This window comes from Ostrinia nubilalis, chromosome 21 (assembly GCF_963855985.1).
Source record: "Ostrinia nubilalis chromosome 21, ilOstNubi1.1, whole genome shotgun sequence".
In the NCBI taxonomy this organism is placed as follows: domain Eukaryota; kingdom Metazoa; phylum Arthropoda; class Insecta; order Lepidoptera; family Crambidae; genus Ostrinia; species Ostrinia nubilalis.
This window is the reverse complement of record NC_087108.1, coordinates 7,069,136-7,091,165: the sequence shown is the minus strand read 5'-3', so window position 1 is coordinate 7,091,165 and position 22,030 is coordinate 7,069,136. Positions and strand designations below refer to the sequence as shown.

The window sequence follows — 22,030 nt, the reverse complement described above, 5'->3', positions numbered from 1 at the left end:
ATTAGAACGTTTATATCACCGCTGTATCACTAATCGGTGCTCCAACGAGAGCGATATTTGATGCAAGTTCTCGCAAGGTCGGCTCGATAAGATCGTACCTAATGAGTGCAATCACATCGCTGGATTTTGTGGGGTGAATGACTCGGAGGCTTTATTTTAAGTGAGAAATATCCAAGTCCTTTACTTATAAGTGTACCTAATAATTTAATGTTAGAGCTCTTTGATTGGTCTTGAAAACCATTAAGAAGCATTTTAACAGAAAGTTTGTTGATTTCTTTCAATGTCTATTTGTGGATTTAATCCATCCTAAAATCCCAATCCTAATCCATCCGTTAAATCTTGTAACTCCTGATGTTTTTCAGACAATTTTATTTTTTAAAATGAAACATATAGCCCTGAAAATGAAATATTGGTTCATTTTACATACAACCTTTCTTCCTTGTGTCTACAAACTAATTACATAGTTAATTTAATTAAGTAAGGTCGTTTCTGGGAAAATTTATGACGATAAATATAAATATGTAACTCACTTTCAATTACAGATTGAGGCGGCCACAACATCCGTTTATAAAACTAAATTATTTTCTTCAAAAATCTTTTCAGGAAAGCATGTAGCTAAGTAGGTACTACATCAAACATACTCCCGCCGCTGGACAATAGGAAAAGTCCCGAAAGGTTTCGCCGAACATTTCCCCATAAAAATAATACCCACAATATTATTTCGCCCTTGACTCGCAAGGACATTCACACTAGCAACGTAATTACCACAACAAGCCCGTCTTTGTACGGACCCCCGGCGAGGGTCCCCGCTGGCTTGTATACAGGGTGTGCAAAAATATATGTACACTTTCATTGGAATTTAAACCTTATTACTGCTGAATAAATTACTTTGTATGTAAACTTTTGTGCTCGTGGCTGTACAAGGAGTGAGCAGTCCTTGAAACTACGTTATTAGATGCTGATAAACAAATTTTGCTACGAAATCTCCAAATAAAAGGACTTGTTTGGTTGAGTATCGAATTTTATTGACGATTTCCTTAATCAAGAATCAATCTGTGTACCTACTTTTTTGTATGGATGAACGAACTTTAAAATGTATTAGCTTCAAAGCAACAAAATGGAAAGTTCAGTTAACTGAAAACAATTGGGTTTGGGTTTTCGTTATTTTATTTTATTTATTTGGTTCACCAACACTGACCAACAGTAGGTAATTACACCAATACTTACAATTCAAAGCCAATTTTGGTTATGAAATCGTGATTGTTAGAATGAATTTATATCCGTGATTTTGAATAGGGTTAATATTATGACAAAGAGTTTCAGTGATAGACTGAAAATCATTGGGACGAGGACATGTTTAGGAGCCATATCAAAGTACCTACTTGTACCTAAGACTATTTTTCCACTCGTCAAAACAAGTTACGTATTGTTTTGTAGATAAAAGCTAATTTAAGCTTGACAACAATCTCATACTCGCAGTCACCTCAAGAAGGCTGTGCTTGAATCCTGTAGAAAACGTTTTAGCTTCACTCTATTGTAGTCTATTATTGGATTCCTTCCTTACTCAACCTTCAACTTACTGCTCTTAGCAATAAGATTCAAGAGGGCAACTATAAGTCTGCAATCATGGGTCTATTTCGCTCTACATGCTATACTGGCCGGTATCACTTAATTTAGAAATAGGTGTAACTCATGTGTAACTATTGATATTAAAAAAAAACACAGCTAACACCTACAGAAAGAATTCTTCAGAAAATTGTTTTGAGAAATCATACAAAATACTAAAATTATTTTACAAGAAGGTAAAAATAATGTGGTAACCATATCTAAAATACATAGAGCTTCATTAAGATGAGAAATTTCTAACTAAGGTCACAGTATAAGCAGCCATAGCTTTCTCTGAACACATACAACTAGCTAAGTAGGTATACAGTTCAAGTCAATAAAGTACATTTCCAGTCTAGGTACTTCATAAAATCCCTACTTAAGAGGTCCTTTATTGCGAACGTTCTAGCACTCAAGACGGAGGCAAGAATAAACATCGTAGGGTACTATAGTCATATAATTGAAGCCTTAGGTATAAAGCCTTAAAGATGGTTTTGTCTATGGGCGATGGTAATCACTTACCATCAGGTGATCCGTCTGCTCGTTTGCCTCCTGTCACATAAAAAAAATTAACTCTCATATTAATATTCTTGCTTTAATTGTGTAATACATATTTTAGTTACCTTATGTTTACTTTTTTCAAGGACATAGCAATAAACCGGCTTCTTCAAAATCAAAAATATTTCAATTTTGACCACTGCAGCACTGGTGGGACTTATGATCTTTGTGCCTCTGTAGCTAGGGTGGTTTTCTGACAAGCTTAAGGTCCAAGGTTTGAAATTGGAATTATTTGTATATTTTAGAATTTTAATAGCAAAGGGTCAAAGGCTTATTTGAAAGTGAATACAAAATTGCAAAACTTTGTTCGTTATCTTTGAAATAGCAAAATGAGGGTCTGGCGGTATTAATAAACATCATCCTTTCAGTTTCGGTACATACTTAATTACAAAAGGCATTTAATTATTATAATAAAAAAATGATTTGGTTTTACACCAAATGCAATGCACAATAATAAGTACCATACATGGAGAATTTCTGAGTTCTTGAATTTCTTAATTACAAAGCTTTGACTTCGCATCCAATTTGTGCGCTTTAGTCCTCTCACAATCACACCTTCGGAATCGTGTCTTATTTCGAATCCATACTTACTCTACATCAAATAGTACTACGGATTTTTAATTCCCAAACTACGAACAAAATTCTGACTGTTACTCGTACGCTTCTTTAGAAACACTTTGAAAAGATCACTATAATTTTTTTAAAGCCTATTGCAACTGATAAACTATTTTACTACAATTCAATTTCATTAAGCTAAATAACTCCTTCATCTTCTTCTTCTTCCTCGATCTCTCACTGATAAGGATCGCGACCACAGATAGTGTGCCTCCACAGTCTGCAGTCATAAGCTGTGTGGACCGCACGATGTTCCTTCATAACTGAATGGAAATTGTATTTATATTATTGTCCTCAGGCTCCGTACTGGTTGGAGTGCAGCACGAAGTGAGCCTCCCTTAACGAACAGCGAGCGAGAAGCGATAGCTGCTGTCGTCAAGCGAGCGGAGAAGCTGGAAGAAGTTGAAGCTAAGAGGGTCGGCAGACTCGTCGCGAGACTCGAAGGTACGTCCCAATATGGTCTGGTAGAGACCAGTGAGTTTAGTAGAAAGACCCTGCTTTTCTGTGATTTCCATTTACTTGCATCTCAATACGTTCTCCGGGTGGTTTCAATGGAGTAGAAGAGAACCACCTCATTCTTCTGAAAATTGCTGAAATCAGCCTCCGCACCCAACCGTTGCATATGCCTCTGGAAAATCGGAGAGGTTCTGCTCCTGCGTAGAGCAGACTAAATGAAAATGACCTCTTGAGGATGATCCAAATTTCTTTATTTTCAATGTCACAAGTATCCTTGAAGATGAATTCAAAGCGCTCACAAACACAACTTTACAAGAAATGTTTAGAGGCCTATTACCATCCCACTCAAAGATAGACCTAGGTCAGTAGATGGACAACACTCCGAAGGACGAAACATAGACGTGCATGGCTCATGATCAAACCGTGTTGCGCCGTATAAGTAAACACAGCAGATCTAATCGCAGAGATAACTAGATTGCCTGTTTTGTTAGTACAGTCAAGGGCATAGTAACAAATACATATTATGCTCCCTATGTTCATGGTCAGAAAGGTCACTGATCTATTTTAGTTTTTGCACGTCATGAGCCTTCTGCCCAGTGGAATTAGGCGCCACTGCTGTCGCTATGACCGTAGTAAAAACATTACAGTAATGCATCTTGTGCTTTTGACCTGATTTATTCAAGCTTCTGCGTTTTTGTTCATTCGTATAGTTGTTTTGGTAGGTAACATTTTTGTTTTGGAAAATTATTTGACAATAAACCTGTAAACGAAATTTTTCGGAGAATCGTTCACTATCTAAGTTATAATGGAGAAGCGACGGTCGATGATATAATACCGACCACCTTGCATCAACAAGCTTATGGTGTTAAATCATTATAAAGATGTTTTACTATCATCTTTCTTATACTATGCTATGACAGACGCGACATGAAATGACCTTTTAAGCCCTTGAATGTAGAATCTGAGAAGGAGGTTTCTTTTAAATTAGTATTGCCGACATCTAAATTACTTTTGTTAGACGCCGTTAAAACACAAAGATTGATACTAAGGTTTTGAATCGTAAAGTAAATGAAGTTACAAATAATGGAATTCCGTTCAACAAATTCAGTGGAACTTTAAGGAATAATACGACCTTTAGACTGTTTAAGAGCCTCAGAAACGCGTTAATTGGATAATTGGCGCAGATTTGATTACTAATTAGTCTAGAGTCGAGAGGCACATTTATTAAGTGTCGAGTAACAGCGATTTGATTATAAATTATACTACGTGTATGTGCAGCTTAATTAACTATCGTTCGTTCGTTCGTTTCAGCCGAATGACGTCCACTGCTGGACAAAGGCCTCCCCCAAGGTTAATTACCTATACAGTTGAAAAACCTTTGAATCACTTTATTGGAATAGAAATTGTGTTTCTTTTCCTTAGTTAGAACTTAAAATCTTTACAAAAAATGTCACCCCGAATGAGACATAGTAGAAGTTCTTCATAAACTTTTTTTCCCTATTACAATAAAATCCTATCCTATCGGTAACCATTTTCCATACAATATGACTGTTCGTCGGCCGTTTGGTGTAGTGGTTCGAAACGGACAACTATTCCAGAGGTAGCGGGTTCGATTCCCGCACAGTACAAACATTTGTGTGCATGAACATATTTGTTTGTATTGGACTGGGTGTTTTCTATGTATAATATGTATTAAAAAAAAAAAGTATTTAAGTATGTTTATATCCGTTGTCTAGTACCCATAGTACAAGCTTTGCTTAGTTTGGGACTAGAAGCGCAGTGTAAAATGTCCAAGGATATTTATTTATTATTTATTTATTTATTTAAAAAAAAGTCGGAAAGACTGCTGCAAAGAAATCTTTTTTTCACAACAGTCTCTACCTACTAACCCAAGTATAAAATCTTTTTTCTTCTTCATAGGCATGCGTCGCTCAGCCCAAGGACCAGCCCCCAGAACTTGCCTACTATGCGGCGAGACAGCCAGGCTGCTGGCTCCTCTGAGGACCTGCGCCATCTGCCGGAACTCAGCTTGCCCCAAGTGCGTGATTGAAACGCCGCCGCACAGGTAACTATTTAAGAGTTAAGGTGTCGTTCAGCCCAAGGACCAGCCCCTAGAACCTGCCTGGTATGCGGCGAGACAGCCAGGCTGCTGGTCCCTCTGAGGACCTGCGCCATCTGCCGGAACTCCGCCTGCCCCAAGTGCGTGATTGACACGCCGCCGCACAGGTAACTATTTAGGAGTTAAGGCGTCGCTCAGCCCAAGCCAGCCCCTAAGACCTGCCTGCTATGCGGCGAAACATACAGGCTGCTGGCCCCTCTGAGGACCTGTGCCATCTGCCGGAACTCAGCTTGCCCCAAGTGCGTGATTGACACGCCGCCGCACAGGTAACTATTTAGAAGTTAAGGCGTCGCTCAGCCCAAGCCAGCCCCTAGGACCTGCCTGCTATGCGGCGAGACAGCCAGGCTGCTGGCCCCTCTGAGGACCTGCGCCATCTGCCAGAACTCAGCTTGCCCCAAGTGTGTGATTGACACGCCGCCGCACAGGTAACTATTTAGGAGTTAAGGTGTCACTCAGCCCAAGGGCCAGCCCCTAGGACCTGCCTGCTATGCGGAGAGACAGCCAGGCTGCTGGCCCCTCTGAGGACCTGCGCCATCTGCGCGAACTCCGCCTGCCCCAAGTGCGTGATCGACACGCCACCGCACAGGTAACTATTTAGGAGTTAAGGCGTCGCTCAGCCCAAGCCAGCCCCTAGGACCTGCCTGCTATGCGGCGAGACAGCCAGGCTGCTGGTTCCTCTGAGGACCTGCGCCATCTGCTGGAACTCAGCTTGCCCCAAGTGCGTGATTGACACGCCGCCGCACAGGTAACTTATTTAGAACTCAAAGCTGTTTAAGGTTCACTTTTATGCATTTTGAATGTAACAATACTCATAGCTTTGACTGAGAGATAAGAAAAAAATGTTAGTAATTTGTAATATGACAAATTACTTAGGTTAGCGAGCTCTAGGCTACTCAACTAACCACCCAATGCCTGTGGTCTGGTTAATTAGAGTCGTGCAGTCGAGATTAAATGACTTAATGATGATGATGAAATATCAAAATATTATTTCAAAGGAAATAAAGTTCTTTTTCCTTTTTCCTCTTTTTAGGTTTCTGAGAAAAAGTCAATACTTCATCAAACTCCTATACTTAATATCCGATAAATCGTTCAAAGGCAGTTATCCCCCGAGACTGTTCAAGCTTCCTGATTGAGCTTAATTGCTGTGTAAATACTCTGGAGTTAAGTGCCTTTGTAGGATTTATCTTATTCTCTAGAATAAGAAATTAATTATTAGTGTGTTATAAAACTAAATTGGTATTCATTCGTAATGTTATAAATAAGTACTGGCACGTACTTAATAAATTAAGCTTTAATTAAAAAGCACTTTTGCTTAATTCGTCGCAACAATTTCATCAACTCAATTGCTCTGCCTGACCCACTCTGGAAAACTCTTGCAGACCTTAAAAAGGGTCGAACAAGGGTCTGCCTTTGCAGTTATTTATTAATAACCTACTTATCTTTTACGTTGAACGACGTAACATTAGGATACAACTGTTGTATCTTATGTGATTGTATCAGACGCTATATTGCAACAAAATGATAGGCTCATTCTGATGTACACTACATAGGTAGGTACAGCTTTATCAGTTAAAGTTTCATGCACATAATGGAAATAAATATTACAAAATAAAGATGAGAAAAGCAAATAAGTTTTGAAATAAAAGGTATACATCTATTCGTAGTTGCTGTTCAAATACCTACACGATTTGTTTACGTCTGTGGAGATTTTGAAACAATTTTCTTTCATATTTTCCCAACAATATCTTTAAATTGCACACAGTTGCAGAAAAATCCAGGCTTTGTAGAAAGGATCTAGCAAAAGAGCCAGAGAATAGCACTTCAATTTTATAAAGTGTTTTAAAATGAGTCGTTGTATGTTCTTTTAATGCTCCTCATTATTTGTATAAACAGGACTAAGTATGTAATTAAACAAACAATTGAAGTTAAACTAAAGTTTGAGCTTAATTAAGGTCATAAAAGTTCAACAACAATAGAATTACTCCGAATCCCGTATATTAAGTAAAATTTGTCATACATTTGGAAACGTATGGGTTTTTCCTGTCTACACTATGGGAGGTCATGTTAACAACTTCTCTATGCTCTCGTAGGACATTATTTTTATAAATACTTTTATTAATACGAGAAAGATATTAATCTACACAAAACAAATGACGTCATTATATTTATGATATACTAGCTTTTGCTCGCGACTTCGTCCGCCTGAAATTCAGTTACCTACTCACAAATTATTTTAAATTATAGCCTTTATTCTGTTATTCAGATGTAAACAATAAAAGAACAACACAAATGAAAGAGTTACAAACATACATCGCATTTAATTGTAGGATACAAGCATTTTTTAAATATCCCCAGGGATGTGTGTATTGAAGTTTTCACGGTTATTTTGTGTTGCTCTACAGTGTTTAAGCTTGTACATATTTTAATTTTTACCCTTTTTTATTTAGTTATAGTTTAGTTAAGTAGTTATTTGTTAATATTTAGTTGTATATATAGAATATTGCCTGAGATACTATGTGTGATGAATTTAAAATTGGCACATTACATTTTACTGTTGACCTTTTCTTTTATAAAATCGTGCTGAAAATGTGAATAAATGACATCTAGTTTAAGCAATAATATTTGTAAGTATAAAATAACCTCTGTGCTATTTTAAAGCGATAGCAAACAGTATTACAAACAAGAAAAAAATACTTGGTCCCGGGGCCGTGATAATGTAATTTATTTTCATGAAATTTGTCCTTCACAAAAATGTAGAGTTCCGAGATTTTAGCAAATTTTTTCCGAGTTATTCGCGAAAAATGTTAAGTTAATATTAAAATGAAAATAATAACTTTATTATCTGACATTAAACAAGCTTTTATAATCAACATAAGTTATAATGTCCAATAATATTTACAAAATATTTCGAAAGGATTTTTTTAAAGTAAAAAAAAATTAAGGAGTTTGTGTCCAGTAATTCCTTCTCTTTCTGTTCACAACGAGAGCAGGTCAACCTTGTACTCGCGGGAGCAGTACATGTGCAACCTCTGTGCGGAGACCAGGGAGATGTGGAAGAAGTCAGGCGCGTGGTTCTTCAAGTCGCTGCCCAAGTACATCCTGCCAGAGAGACGAACCACCGGCAGATACAATGAAACGGAGCTGGCGAGGTCTTTGCAGGTAAATATCTAACTCTTTCGTTCGTTCGCTTCAGCTAAATGACGTCCACTGCTGGACAAAGGCCTCCTCCAAGGTTTTCCACAATGAACGGTCCTGCGCTGCCCGCATCCAGGCTCCTCCCGCGACCTTTACCAGATCGTCGGTCCACCTAGAAGGAGGCCTGCCCATGCTACGTCTTCCAACCCGTGGTCGCCACTCGAGAACTTTCCTGCCCCAACGGCCATCGTCTCTACGAGCTTTGTGACCCGCCCACTGCCACTTGATTATTGCAATCTACTATATCATCTTACTCTTAAAACATCTGAAAATAGAAGCAAAGTTCAATATTAAGAAAATGGTATCGACGCGCGTGGTTCTTCAAGTCGCTGCCCAAGTACCTATATCTTGAAGGAGGCGAGCTACTGGCAGATGCAATGAAACGGAGCTGGCGAGGTCTTTGCAGGTAAATATGACCGTTAAAACCATCTGAAAATAGGAGCAAAATTCAATATTAAGAAAATGGTATCGACGCGCGTGGTTCTTCAAGTCGCTGCCCAAGTACCTATATCTTGAAGGAGGCGAGCTACTGGCAGATGCAATAAAACGGAGCTGGCTAGGTCTTTACAGGTAAATATGACCCTTAAAACCATCTGATAATAGGAACAAAGTTCAATATTAAGAAAGTGGTATCAACGCGCGTGGTTCTTCAAGTCGCTGCCCAAGTATAATCTTGCCGGAGAGGCGAGTCACTGGTAGATACAATGAAACGGAGCTGGCGAGGTCTTTGCAGGTAAATATGACCGTTAAAACCATCTGAAAATAGGAGCAAAATTCAATATTAAGAAAATGGTATCGACGCGCGTGGTTCTTCAAGTTGCTGCCCAAGTACCTATATCTTGAAGGAGGCGAGCTACTGGCAGATGCAATGAAACGGAGCTGGCTAGGTCTTTACAGGTAAATATGACCCTTAAAACCATCTGATAATAGGAACAAAGTTCAATATTAAGAAAGTGGTATCAACTCGCGTGGTTCTTCAAGTCGCTGCCCAAGTATAATCTTGCCGGAGAGGCGAGTCACTGGTAGATACAATGAAACGGAGCTGGCGAGGTCTTTGCAGGTAAATATGACCCTTAAAACCATCTGAAAATAGGAGCAAAATTCAATATCAAGAAAATGGTATCGACGCGCGTGGTTCTTCAAGTTGCTGCCCAAGTACCTATATCTTGAAGGAGGCGAGCTACTAGCAGATGCAATGAAATGGAGCTGGCTAGGTCTTTACAGGTAAATATGACCCTTAAAACCATCTGATAATAGGAACAAAGTTCAATATTAAGAAAGTGGTATCAACGCGCGTGGTTCTTCAAGTCGCTGCCCAAGATAATCTTGCCGGAGAGGCGAGTCACTGGTAGATACAATGAAACGGAGCTGGCGAGGTCTTTGCAAGTAAATCTGATTTTTAAAAACATTTGAAAATAGAAAATAAAAACAATATTTTAAAATGAGGTTATCTACGCGCGTGGTTCTTCAAGTCGCTGTGTTTCGCTGCTCAAGTACCTACATCCTACCAGAGAGACGAGCCACTGGCAGATAGGTACAATGAAATGGAGCTGGCGAGGTCTTTGCAGATAAATATTATGACACTTAAATTAATGTGAAAATGGAAGCCTGTAAGTTTTTACCAACAATGTAAGAAGTAAAATTTTCCGGAGGCTAGCTGAAGAAATGCAAAAACTTGGTTAGGTATGTGAATTCAATTATGTTTTACCTACAAGAACAACATTTTCTCTTGATAGGGATTTCAATTTCTTAGAACAGATTTTTAGTACACACGGCGTCTAAATGTCTTTTATTTGTTACAAAGAACTAATTTGGCACAGTATTTACTTACTACATATAAATTGATGTGCGTCCGTCTATCATGTACCTACCGTGCGTATGTACGTCATAAGTGATATTAAGTGACATATTGCAATAATGTAATACATAGCCTGGGTTGTGCCATCTTACTTAACTTTAACAAATGTCAAAATAAGGTGGTGCAAGTAAGCCTTAGTTTGATTTACTGTCGTCCGTACATCGCGCCTTTCATTATTACGCGACAAAACCATTTGCCAACACAACATATCATTTCATATCAACATGGCGTCATATCAAGTAATCGTATTGTGTTACACGCAATCTCGGTATGAAATTTGGTGAGCGAAGACCTTCACGGTACAATTTTCCAAAGTGTTTGTTGTGTGTTCAACAAGTTTGCCAATTTATTGTCGAAATCGAGAACCTAGTTTGGTAGACAATAACGTAATGTGTTGAAATATTATGGACTAAACTATAATATGTTTAGGATTAAGAATAATATACGGAGTACCTAACTTGTAAAACTTTTTAACGCAACCTCTTTACCAAATTACACAGAGTAATAAACTTCCAGATAATACTGGCCAATTTCACACTTAATTTTCTTTTTTCTTACAATATGGCTTCGAGCGGTTTGTGCATAGAGCCAGTGTCAAGAGAAAAACAACAGACCACACAATAATATTCCCGCCAAAATTTCTTACGTCATTGGAAAAGGCACTGGAGCAGCCAAAAGTCACAGATCATACAGCCTAATCGACATTATTATTTTTTTAGCAGGAGGCTGGGAACAGCAGTAACGAAGGAAAAACAGACTCGGAGCCAGGATCGCCTTTGAGTGTCCACGCACCCTCGTTTTCAAGGCAAGCCAGCAGTATAGAGAGGAAATCCATCGGATCACCGCATGTAAGTCTTACTTTTTATAATTATGAGTTATAAGAACGGTTTTTTAGTTCTTTTGTGGTAGAGTCACACTAATACACCTAATTACTTAATTAGTTCTTAACTTTATAAGTTTTGATATTGCGGGTTTGCGGATACCTACTATTTAACTTGGATATGCTGGTGCGAATGATAACAGAACCATGTATTTATTGGTAACGAAGAAAAGAGATAGAAAATAGAATCCTTTTTACTTTGTCAGACTTATAAATATCGAATCGAATTCACGACCATCAGGTTACCATCAGGTGAGATACAGGCCAAGAGCTTCCTCGTTGTGGATAAAAAAAAACCTTTCGTTTATGAATTTATGTAATACTTGGTAATTAGCGAAATCATAGCGAAGTACATGTAATTTATTTCCCTTTGATATTTCCTTTTAGCTATGGCTTATCCTACGCAAAGGGAAAACACGTTTCAAAAAATTATACCTGTCCATAAGTCTAATTGCCAATTTTTTTAAAAGGTTTCATTAATAACTTACATTTCTGTAGAAACTAATAAAAAGAAGGCGATACTTATCGTCTCAAATCTGTAAAGGCTAAACAAAGTGTTGAACATTTAAAATATTTAATTGTAAACCACATTTAGTTTAAAGTCTAAGGTTTCAGGAATACTGCTTTTAGTGAAACTACTAAAGAAAACAATTCCTATAAAATGAAACGAACAGAGTCAACCTAACACCCCTAACAATGTTTATTGAAGTTTTGAACGGACAGTTTAATTATAAAGGCAATATAAATACCTACCGAGTCAGCCAAGCGACCAAGGGTTGCATGTTGTAGGGGGTACATAAACATAGGTATAAAGGCGGCGATACACATGCAAGTAAAATACACAGTTCTTTCCTTGCACGTACCTACCGTACGCACGTAGGTACGCCAATTAGTCGCCAACTGACATGCCTGTATCTGGCAAGTATTCGGATTTAATTTTTTTAGCTGGAAAACTAGCTTGGAAAGGACGCAAGTTGCATGCCAGTGTAACCATATTTCCCTACTTGCATATGCCGCAAGCCTTTACATGTAAACGAATTTCAATGTTCATTTTCTTTGACCAATACAGACTACAATGCCTTGCAATCTTGGAAGATGGGATGACAGGCTGGGTTGCACCATCTTACTTTAACTTTGAGAAACGTCAAAAATCTGTCAAACTCCATACAAAAAGCACCGGTTATCATTATAGTCACCGTTAAAGTTAGGTGGTGCCACCCAGCTTTAGCTATGAAATTCAAATTAAGTACTTAGCTGAAAAAAAATAAAAAAACAGTTGACAAATGGAATTTTGAGAAATGACTAGATAAGTAGATACCTACCTACTTTAGGTAATGAAACTTGCCTTTTCAAGGTTTCATAACGGTCGATATGAAGCCGGGATTAGCAGATACCTTATTGCTATGCCTCGGCCTACGCTGTCTATCTGGCTGTCTGTTACCGGACTGTATCTCATGAACCGTAACAGGTAGACAGTTGAAATTTCCACAGAATGAGTTCATATTCCCGCTGAAACAAAAAATAATAAAAATGCCACCGTAAAAAAATACTTTCAGCAATGATTTTGAACTTTTTATTTCGTTGAAAAGATTGAAATCAAATTCAATCGAGCAAAGCAAACAATTGTTTTACCCAATGGTTTATCCACTTATCAAGATAACGTTGCTAAGCGAAAAAGTTTAAGAAAAGACAAATGTGGGTAGAACAAACGTAATTTTTGTCTTCAATTATCCCATAAAAGCCTTCAGCTTAAGGAAGGAGCTACAAAAAACTCTTTGAACGCCGAATAAATTTCGAACTTCCTGATTTATAACACAAAAATAGCAACAATTTGCTTTTTGGACATTTATTAAAAGCGTTTATTTTTATAAAGTTAGGGCGAACAGCAAAAAGATGTAATATCCAATTATGAGGGTAGCCTCGTTTCCTACAAAATTTTAGAACTGGATATTCAGAAAATAAACCGATAAAAATAATTAATAAGAAAACGCAGACTTTGGGCTTTACTCCAATGTTTCCATGTATTGTTTTTTGTGAAAAACTGGACCGGCAATTTTAACTCCTTTGATCTCATAATTTAAGCGGGAATGAAAAACATTAAAATTTATTTCGAGCTATTTAAAAGCGACTTCTCATGAATGGCAAATGAGCCAGTCTTTGAATAAAACTTAGCCCACACTTTGCGTGGTATCTAACAAATAACAAGGAACAACCCTGGGAGATTGAAGTTAATTTATCTTATTTCATAGTTTAGTAGTTAATATTACAGAGACCTATTTTAGAATCTAGTCTATTTAGTACCCAAATCTAATCTAATTATTCAGTACTTAGGCCCTTTCCTGGGCACTATACACGTTCCAATATAGCTTGCCCTACCACCACTTCGGGATAACATATGGGCTGGTGCTGAGAAGGATTAGTGGCGGAAGAAACTCACTCACCTTTGTCAGCCTCTTAAATACATACAGCAAAGAAACAATATTTATTTAGAACCATACACAGTCTAGTTTTGCATCTGAAGTATCTATAGCATCATATTTTTCACTCAGAAAATCAGTTTGATTCAAGCCATGTTATCGGAAAAATCTTCAACTTACGTCTACTCCGTCTATTTTCCTTTTCCTAACAATTGATATCATAACCACGAAGTTTTTTGTTCGGGTTTCTAAAACTAAGTTTTACCAATCGTAATCTATTGAATGCAACCTATCTGAAAACCTATTACAAATAGGACATATTAAAATAAATAATTTTGACTTTTAAATTACATTTAGGTAAATAGTTTTCGACGGCCCTCAGATTACTCGTAGTAGAAATCTAATTACGCAGTAGTTAATCAAATCCAAACTACTTACATTTTTAACTGCTTTCTTTCTTACCATCAAATAGAACCTCGTCTCACTGTAGGTACAGTAGGTAATTTGTTCCCATTACGGCAAATCCCATGTTCCGATAAAAAAGGCACAAACGGCTCATCCGGATTCCGGACATCGCCCGGGTCTAATCAATCAACCGGAACCTTGCTGCCACCTGCTAAAGAACAACGCGAGTGATAAATACAGAGTGTTTAAGAAACTGTGCAAGCTTTAAAATTACCGTATGATAAAGCCGGGTCTCTGTGTTTTGCCCTACAGAATCAACAAAAACATGTCAACATTCAACAAAATTACCATACATGTTTTTGCTGTATATAAGGTTTTCTTATGTGGAGCATAATTTCCGGAATTACTGCACTTACTTAAAATCTTGTTTCACTATTTGAAAGGACATAAAACAACGCACGTTTTAGATATTTTATTTTATTTACACGAGATGACTCCGTGGGCAAAAGTACTTACTTTCAACATACTTACTTAAGTATGTTGTTGTAGCTTACTAGCCTATAACACTGCACAACAAAATTGCAACTTTTGGCTGATGATTGACTTTCATTACATGATGTTTACTAATTTGACGTCGCTGATTCTGAATCTGCCGTCCATTTTTTCGTAGCAGCTCTTGTTTACGTGTTATAGCTTTCACTCAAAAATTGCTAAATTTCAGTCTTATTTCGCCGACAGTTCAAAAAATACTATGTTTTCTTTGTATAATTTAATATGGTAGCATTAAGAAGTGTTTGTGTGAATTATCTAAATCAATTTTGTTTCATTTGCGGAGAGGATATGTTTAAATAATCCGTTTAAATGTGACAAAGTTCGTAAAATTGGCTTAAAGAATTTGTTTGGGGACCCAGTGGAAATGAAAGATAAGCCTTGAATTCCGCAAAAGGCGTGGAAAAGATGCGTTGAGTTTTTACGTTTATAAAACAAATAAGAATATGTGTAGATTTAGGTACGAAACCGCTATGATCTGAAAGGAACCCTTGAACCATCGCGACGACTGTTATTTTTATTTTTGAACAAAAATGGTATGAACCAAAAAATATTGAACTAAATAGTAATTCCTTGCATACGTTTGGCATGTAGACGTCTTTTCAACCCTAAGAAGTCACCTGAACCTCATGTTGATCAATACTTCACATGAGGATTTTGAGGCGAAAACTGTCAGTGTGGTAGAGACTTTGAATGTGACCCGAAATGTTCAAAACCATGTAGCCAAGATGGTTTAAACGATCGTTTTAGAGATTTAGGATCTTCAAGTCTTCCGAAAAGACATGGAATGAGTTATTTTGGCATTTTAATTTTTTTTTGGAAAATCCGAAAAAATCTTACTATTCTTACACATCGAACAACGTATGAGTCACTTACAAACATGTTTTTTTGGTTGGATGTAATATAAACATCGAATTACACTCTCTTCGCAATCACTTGAACATTTTTATCACAACTCTTAAGGATCTAAGTGAAGAACATGGCGAGCAAATCCACCAGGGCCTTCGTACGATAGAGGGACGCTATCAGGGCCACTGGAATGCACACATGATGGCTGACTGCTGTTGAATCATTCAGAAGAGCTGTCTGCCTTCAGCATCAGCAAGGAAGTCAAATAAAAGAAAGTTTTTTCAACTTAACAACTTCATAAAATAGGAGCATCTCTAAAAAAAGAGCGTTTTTTTACAAAAAGACCCAAGGTGTCATATTTTTTTAACCAGAGCTGATACAGATATTTCAATCACAGATTTGAAATCGTCATTAAAAATTGGACTAATATCATGTAACATAACCCAATCATCAGAAATGCTGTTGTGCAGTGTAATGATTTGCTTAACTCCTGCTTTTAGGTGGTCCCTATTTCGAAACATTATTCAAAACTGGTCTCAAAATCATATCTTGGATGTAGATTCATATTTAACGTCTATACTTACGATCCCGAGGGTTCTACCGGAATATGTTCCATATTGGTTTAACCTACTTAAGTTTATGTTAACCTCAATAATACTACTTAATTCTTTTATTATTAGGCACGTGATTTGCGTGTATCCAAAATGTGAACCCGGAATAAGGTCAAGGTTATTTATTTAGGATTGATCATACATCTTTCTTTGTTATTTACTTAACACATTTCTTCGGAAGAAAACATTGAATGCAATATAAATACAAAATATTAATAGGCTTATTTATAAGGACTCGAAAAGGATGGAGCTGAATTTTAATAACACTCTTCATTGATTAAGCAGAGTTAATTTGTCTTAGAAGACTCAAGGATCGCCTCTCAAACAAACACACAGAAACATAAACAGTACATAGTCTTTCGTCGAAATGAAATTGGAAAGAAAAAGGGAATAAAATATGTAGGTAGGTAGTTATTCAGTTACTGAAATACTTCGGGGTCCGTTACAGTCATAGGGCAATGTCCATGTCAGACGCCTATCATCAAGTCTGGCACAGGTTGTGAGTTTAGATGTCCTTTCCACATGATAGAAGAACACTTACTATAGGTCTATTCCACTTTGATCACCTGGATTAGAATCACCCAGGTGATCATAGGTGACACTTTGTGTCCTTTGATCACCCATTGATAAGAAATCCACTTTGATCACCTAGGTGATCTCATCTATGGGTGATCAAAGGACATCAAAGAGTCTCCTATGATTACCTGCATGATCTAATCCAGGTGATCATAGCGGAATATACCAAATTATAAACTCTTGATGAAAAGCTCTATTTAGAAGAGTACTATGTATTTAACCGAAGAGATGTTACTATCACAGATACTGCTTAGTAGGACCACTCAAGAATTTCATTAAATTATAATTTCAATTACGAATTCACTTAGTTTCGCATGAAATTTACAGAACAATAGTAGGCCTGTTAACTATTTCTCCGAAACTTTGTCAGACTACACAATACTAAACAATACCACGTTCTTCGATAAACTATAATGAACCAAACTTTACTAAAATAGCTCTATACATAGATTGTTTGCAGAGACCCAATTTAGTCCACTATTTGAACACTATTGTACCTATCTGAAATACAACCTTTTCAGAGAAATATTATGTAGGAAAATTGAACTTTGTATAGTTTTACCAATAGATTGGATGTCATGTTGAAATAGTACTAAATGTATAAAACTTTCTACATGTCATGTACATATTTGATCCAATAAATTTCACATCGAAAGGGCAATTGGATGATTTGGATGTTTGATATTTGCGTACTAAATCTCAGCAATTGACCTTTAGGCAGTCGAATCAATTTGTCGCGTGTAACCTAATTCCACTGAAACCTATCGGGCATTGAAATTTTCAATCAACTAAAAAGCATAAGTTACCTATTGGTTTTCTCTGTTTATGAAATGTAACCAGTTTTTAACTTTAAACATTACAAAACAAATCTTTTTGCCCTACTAGTTTTTCAAGACGAAATGATTATACCTACATCCCAAAAGCACTTAATTCCTTAACTTGATTCCTGTGACGGCAGATAATCTGTCGATCGTGGATTTCAGATAGAGTTCGTATAAAAAAGCGGAGATTATTCCTTGTTTAAGAACTTAGTAAGAAGGAATAAAGATTCGATGAAAAAGTATCATCGCAACTAATGTAATAAAGTATGGACAGCACATCAAGCTTATACATTTTGGTTGCAAATCATAAGATGCTACAATATTAGCTTGATGCGCTGTCGTCTGTACAACATGATGATTCAGCCAATTTCCGCGGACCATTGGAATCCGACAAATCCAATTAGTACACATCATTCGGACGTTTGTGATAATCCGATCAATCGGACGTTTTGCTAATTAACTGCTCAATTGAATTCATTTCATAATTTACCAAAAACGACTTGAAATCATGCCACTGCTTTCAATGGATTTACAGAACCAATATAGAGGAGTATTAGTATTATGACCCGGGTTGAATTTGCACTTGAGTGTAGATTCGATTTTTGAGTCATCATCATCTAAGAAGTTGTAGCAGAATCTTCAGTAGTTTTGTTCGTTTCACCCTAGTGTCATCCACTGCTGGACAAAAGCCACCTACAAGGGTTTCCACAACGACCGGTCCTTCGCTGCCCGCATCCAGCTTCCCGTGACCTTCACCAGATCAGTTCACCGAGTGGTAGGCATGCCCACACTTCGTTTCTCGCTGTAATTTACAAAATACAAATGAAGGATTTCGCCTACACTTCCCACGCTGGCCAGACGGGTTGGGAGAAGGGCCTGATGTCTGCATATTTATTGACCCTTAGTCGCCTTTTACGGCATTTAATGGGTGGAGTGCTAATACTCTGCCGGAACTACACGGGAAATACAGGTATGAGTACCATTTCATGCAAGCCTTACAGTAGGTTTATCCGTTTATAGGTATGTAAAATGCCTATAAGCTTAATGGGCCGATAATCTTTGAAAGATAAACAAAGGACGAGATCAGTCCTTTGTACTAAAACCACTAAGTAATATAATACTTTAAAAAGTTGGCTACAGAGAACCAGCGACTGGGAAATAATACAAAACATTTACACAGCCAAATAGCCCTAAGAGGAATCTGCTTAAAGCCATTATAATGAGAAAAATTAAAAGTTCCACAGACTCGCCGGACACGGCTGTTGTACGTCCAATTTGTTATTTCGTTTCATTTGAATTTTCGTATGTTATCCGACGTCTTATTATACCGTTGGGGAAAATGGCGGCGTCTCACAAAGTCCAAGGCCTGCATTTTAATTGTGTTTGATGTAGATCATAACTTTCCCTATAAATAAACAAGAGGTATCGTAGGATGAACTTTGAATTATAATATTTTTCATAGTCTATCCTCTAACCATTTACCTACTATACTTGTTTAAATATCGTTTACAATTATTACTGCGTAGTTTTTGTACTAAAGTCACAATAACTTAATAACCGACTTCATGAGGACTTTGCATAGTTTGAGAAGTTTACGGCGTTTTTAATTTCGAGTTTATTCATAGTAGAAACTGAAAGATATATTGGACTCATGTAGAATGTAATGCGATTTGCTGTAGAAATCCTATATCATACTTAATACTCGTATAACTTTTGTAAACAAAACGAAATTCTGTGCGAATCAATTTTTAACATTGCTGAAGCGTTGACGCTTGAAATATAAATTCAATTTCAGTAAAATTTCAGGAATCTGCGCTGTCAGTAATACGAGTAATGGAAGTATTAATAATTCTCTGAACGAAATATTCATATTGTGGATAAGTACTTAGGTTTCTGCTTAATATCGAACTACAGTAATTGGTAATATGTATTATCTGTGGTAATATTAAGATATGCCTAAAGTGATAATTATTTACTTCTTTGATGATTGTTCTTGCTTAATAATCTAAAAAAATGCCGTCTAACTTCTTTGCCAGTTTGTTCTGAGTAGTCCTCTAGTAGAGATTAAATGACCTGATGCTGATGATGAGATCCGAAAAGTGCAAGGTCTGAAACTGCGTGACATTTGGGAGGGCCTATGTTCAGCAGTGGACGTCCTATGGCTGAAATGATGATGATGATAATTATTACCATGTATACGTAATATTTCGGGGAAACGCAAAAATACGCAAACTTTTTGAATAGTCACGCCTGATTAATCGATACTTGATAACAGGAAAAATATTACTTCCTCACGGCAGTTAATATTTCCCTGGAAACTCTTCCCGAATTTAGACGCTTTTCCCGAAATTATTTTACGAGTTGGTATTTTAATAGAGTTATTCTATTGATAATGATACAGTATTCAATTAAACTCTTTTTGAAACGGGTAAAATGAGCAGTGGCGTGCTATAATATTTTCATTCCGTGGGAGTTGATCGTTGCTACAAAATAAAGCCTCTGATTTTCATTTTGAAGATTGTAGAGCTGGATAGACTTAAATTTTAACAGTCCTAATTAGAGACTAGATAAGTAAGTAAGACACCACAGTATTTAGCTTGATCTGGCTGGAGTCTGTTATTTTAGTTCATCATCATCATTAAGTCATCTAGTTCGGACGACGATCCTTTCTAATTTACTTGATTTATATTACAAAAAATTAAGTACCAATTTATAAAAAAAAAGAGTATAATGAATCCGTTTCAATAGCCTACCTACTAATGGTCAACGTATTTTTCTGTTATGACTTACACTTACCGATAACCTAATACTTACTTTCGAAACTTTTCTGTTCGAATTTCAATAAGTCGAAAACGGTTTAACCACTCTACCACATGAGTAAAGCGACTACATGAGTAAGTGACCACGTGAGTAAAGAGTAAAGTTATTATATCCCTGATATTAACACACTTCTAAAGACATTTTCCCCATAGACATAAATTGAACCTAGCAACCGTCTAGTGCCACACACAATGAGCCTCCCTCGGGAAATGACACTGCCTATCCTGAGAATGACAAGCTCGGGGTAAAAATAGATCGAGGTTTTAATGCTGCAATAAAATAGGCCATTTGTAAGTAGATGGCGTTTCATTAGCTTTGTCAGTCAACAGAGAAAAATAAGTGAAGAGATTTTTAAAAACGAAAATCATACTGCGCGGGTTGCCATTTATTTATTTATTTGTTTGTTATAGGTATACAAACAGTAAAATAAAAATAAATGGAAATGAAGCTATCTTCTGTAATGCAGATCCTCAATCCAATCCTAAAAGCAATCTCTACACCTTGATGTTTATTGAAATAGTAACTTACATTAAAATTGTTACAGTTTATGTTAAAAGCTATAATTTTGGACTCTGTGGAGCATAGAAAATAAATCAAGAGAGAATGAATAATATCGGTTATATCGGTAGAGTTAACTTTACACACAGTCTGTAAAGAACTCTGTCATATTTTCTTTAGGTCAATTGAAAGTTAACGATACACGATAACAACGTTTGCAACAAATAAAAATCGATGTCTTGTAAACTAAGTTCGAAGTTAGAACTATTGAAAAACCTGGCAACTACCCTCATTAGAACTATAGACCTAGAGCGAAAAAGTTATCGGATAGTTATATATAAGTCTGTTACGAACAAAATACGATCGGACTCAACTCTACGTGACTTGGTATTAAAAACGTGTGCTATAGCACGGTAGGCTGTTATTTTTGTTTATTTTTAATGGCATGTAACTATTTAAATGATCTTTTTAAATTAGCAAAAACGGCAAATAAAAAAATCTAAATGGTCATCTATTTTAATGATTGATCCTCTTTCTTTGAGACATAAAATAAATGAAATCGGTCGATATTTTAACCTCTTTTGAACTACGCAAAAACATTTTGAGATGTAAAAATTATATCTGATCGTTACTTGTTGGTCCTCAAAAATAAGAGAAATGAGCACCAAATATTCAATATTGTGACACTTTTTTAAATAATTCGATTTGTATAAATTATTTTTGTCTATATCAAATAATCTTCAAAATAATTAAGTTATGGTACTTATTTTTATTAAGTTGTAGTCAAAGGATGGAAACTATTGAAAGGCACTTGATGTTCAAAGATTTATTTTTTATTAAAAAAGCATACCTAACACGTTCACACTGCGTTATCGGGTCGAATTGACCTTTTTTTTTTTTTTTTTTTATATATGATAGGAGGCAAACGAGCAGACGGATCACCTGATGGTAAGCAATTGCCGTCGCCCATGTACACCCGCAACATCAGTGAAGTCACAAGTGCGCTGCCAACCTTTTAAATCCCATTCCCCCCCAATTGGGCATCCGGTATCCTCACTCACTCATCACCTTAGGTGCTGGATGCGTTGGTGCGGGATGGATATATTCGGTCTTTTCAGTAGTACGAAAGATTAATATTGTTTTGCAATTGTTTCGTCAAACAGTAAATATTTGGAAAAAAAACTTATTTACGACCCAA

General features: G+C 36.7%; 1 protein-coding gene across 1 annotated transcript in view; it reads left to right on the top strand.

The window, feature by feature from the left end:
* Positions 1–22,030, top strand: part of LOC135082453 (rabphilin-3A-like) — a 41,277-nt gene that overhangs the window by 4,001 nt on the left and 15,246 nt on the right. The window contains exons 2-9 of the mRNA XM_063977249.1: positions 3,077–3,222; positions 5,155–5,299; positions 5,350–5,460; positions 5,668–5,778; positions 5,829–5,939; positions 5,988–6,098; positions 8,344–8,512; positions 11,126–11,254. Of these exons, the coding sequence (XP_063833319.1) occupies positions 3,077–3,222; positions 5,155–5,299; positions 5,350–5,460; positions 5,668–5,778; positions 5,829–5,939; positions 5,988–6,098; positions 8,344–8,512; positions 11,126–11,254 (1,033 nt within the window). The remainder of the gene's footprint in view (positions 1–3,076; positions 3,223–5,154; positions 5,300–5,349; positions 5,461–5,667; positions 5,779–5,828; positions 5,940–5,987; positions 6,099–8,343; positions 8,513–11,125; positions 11,255–22,030) is intronic.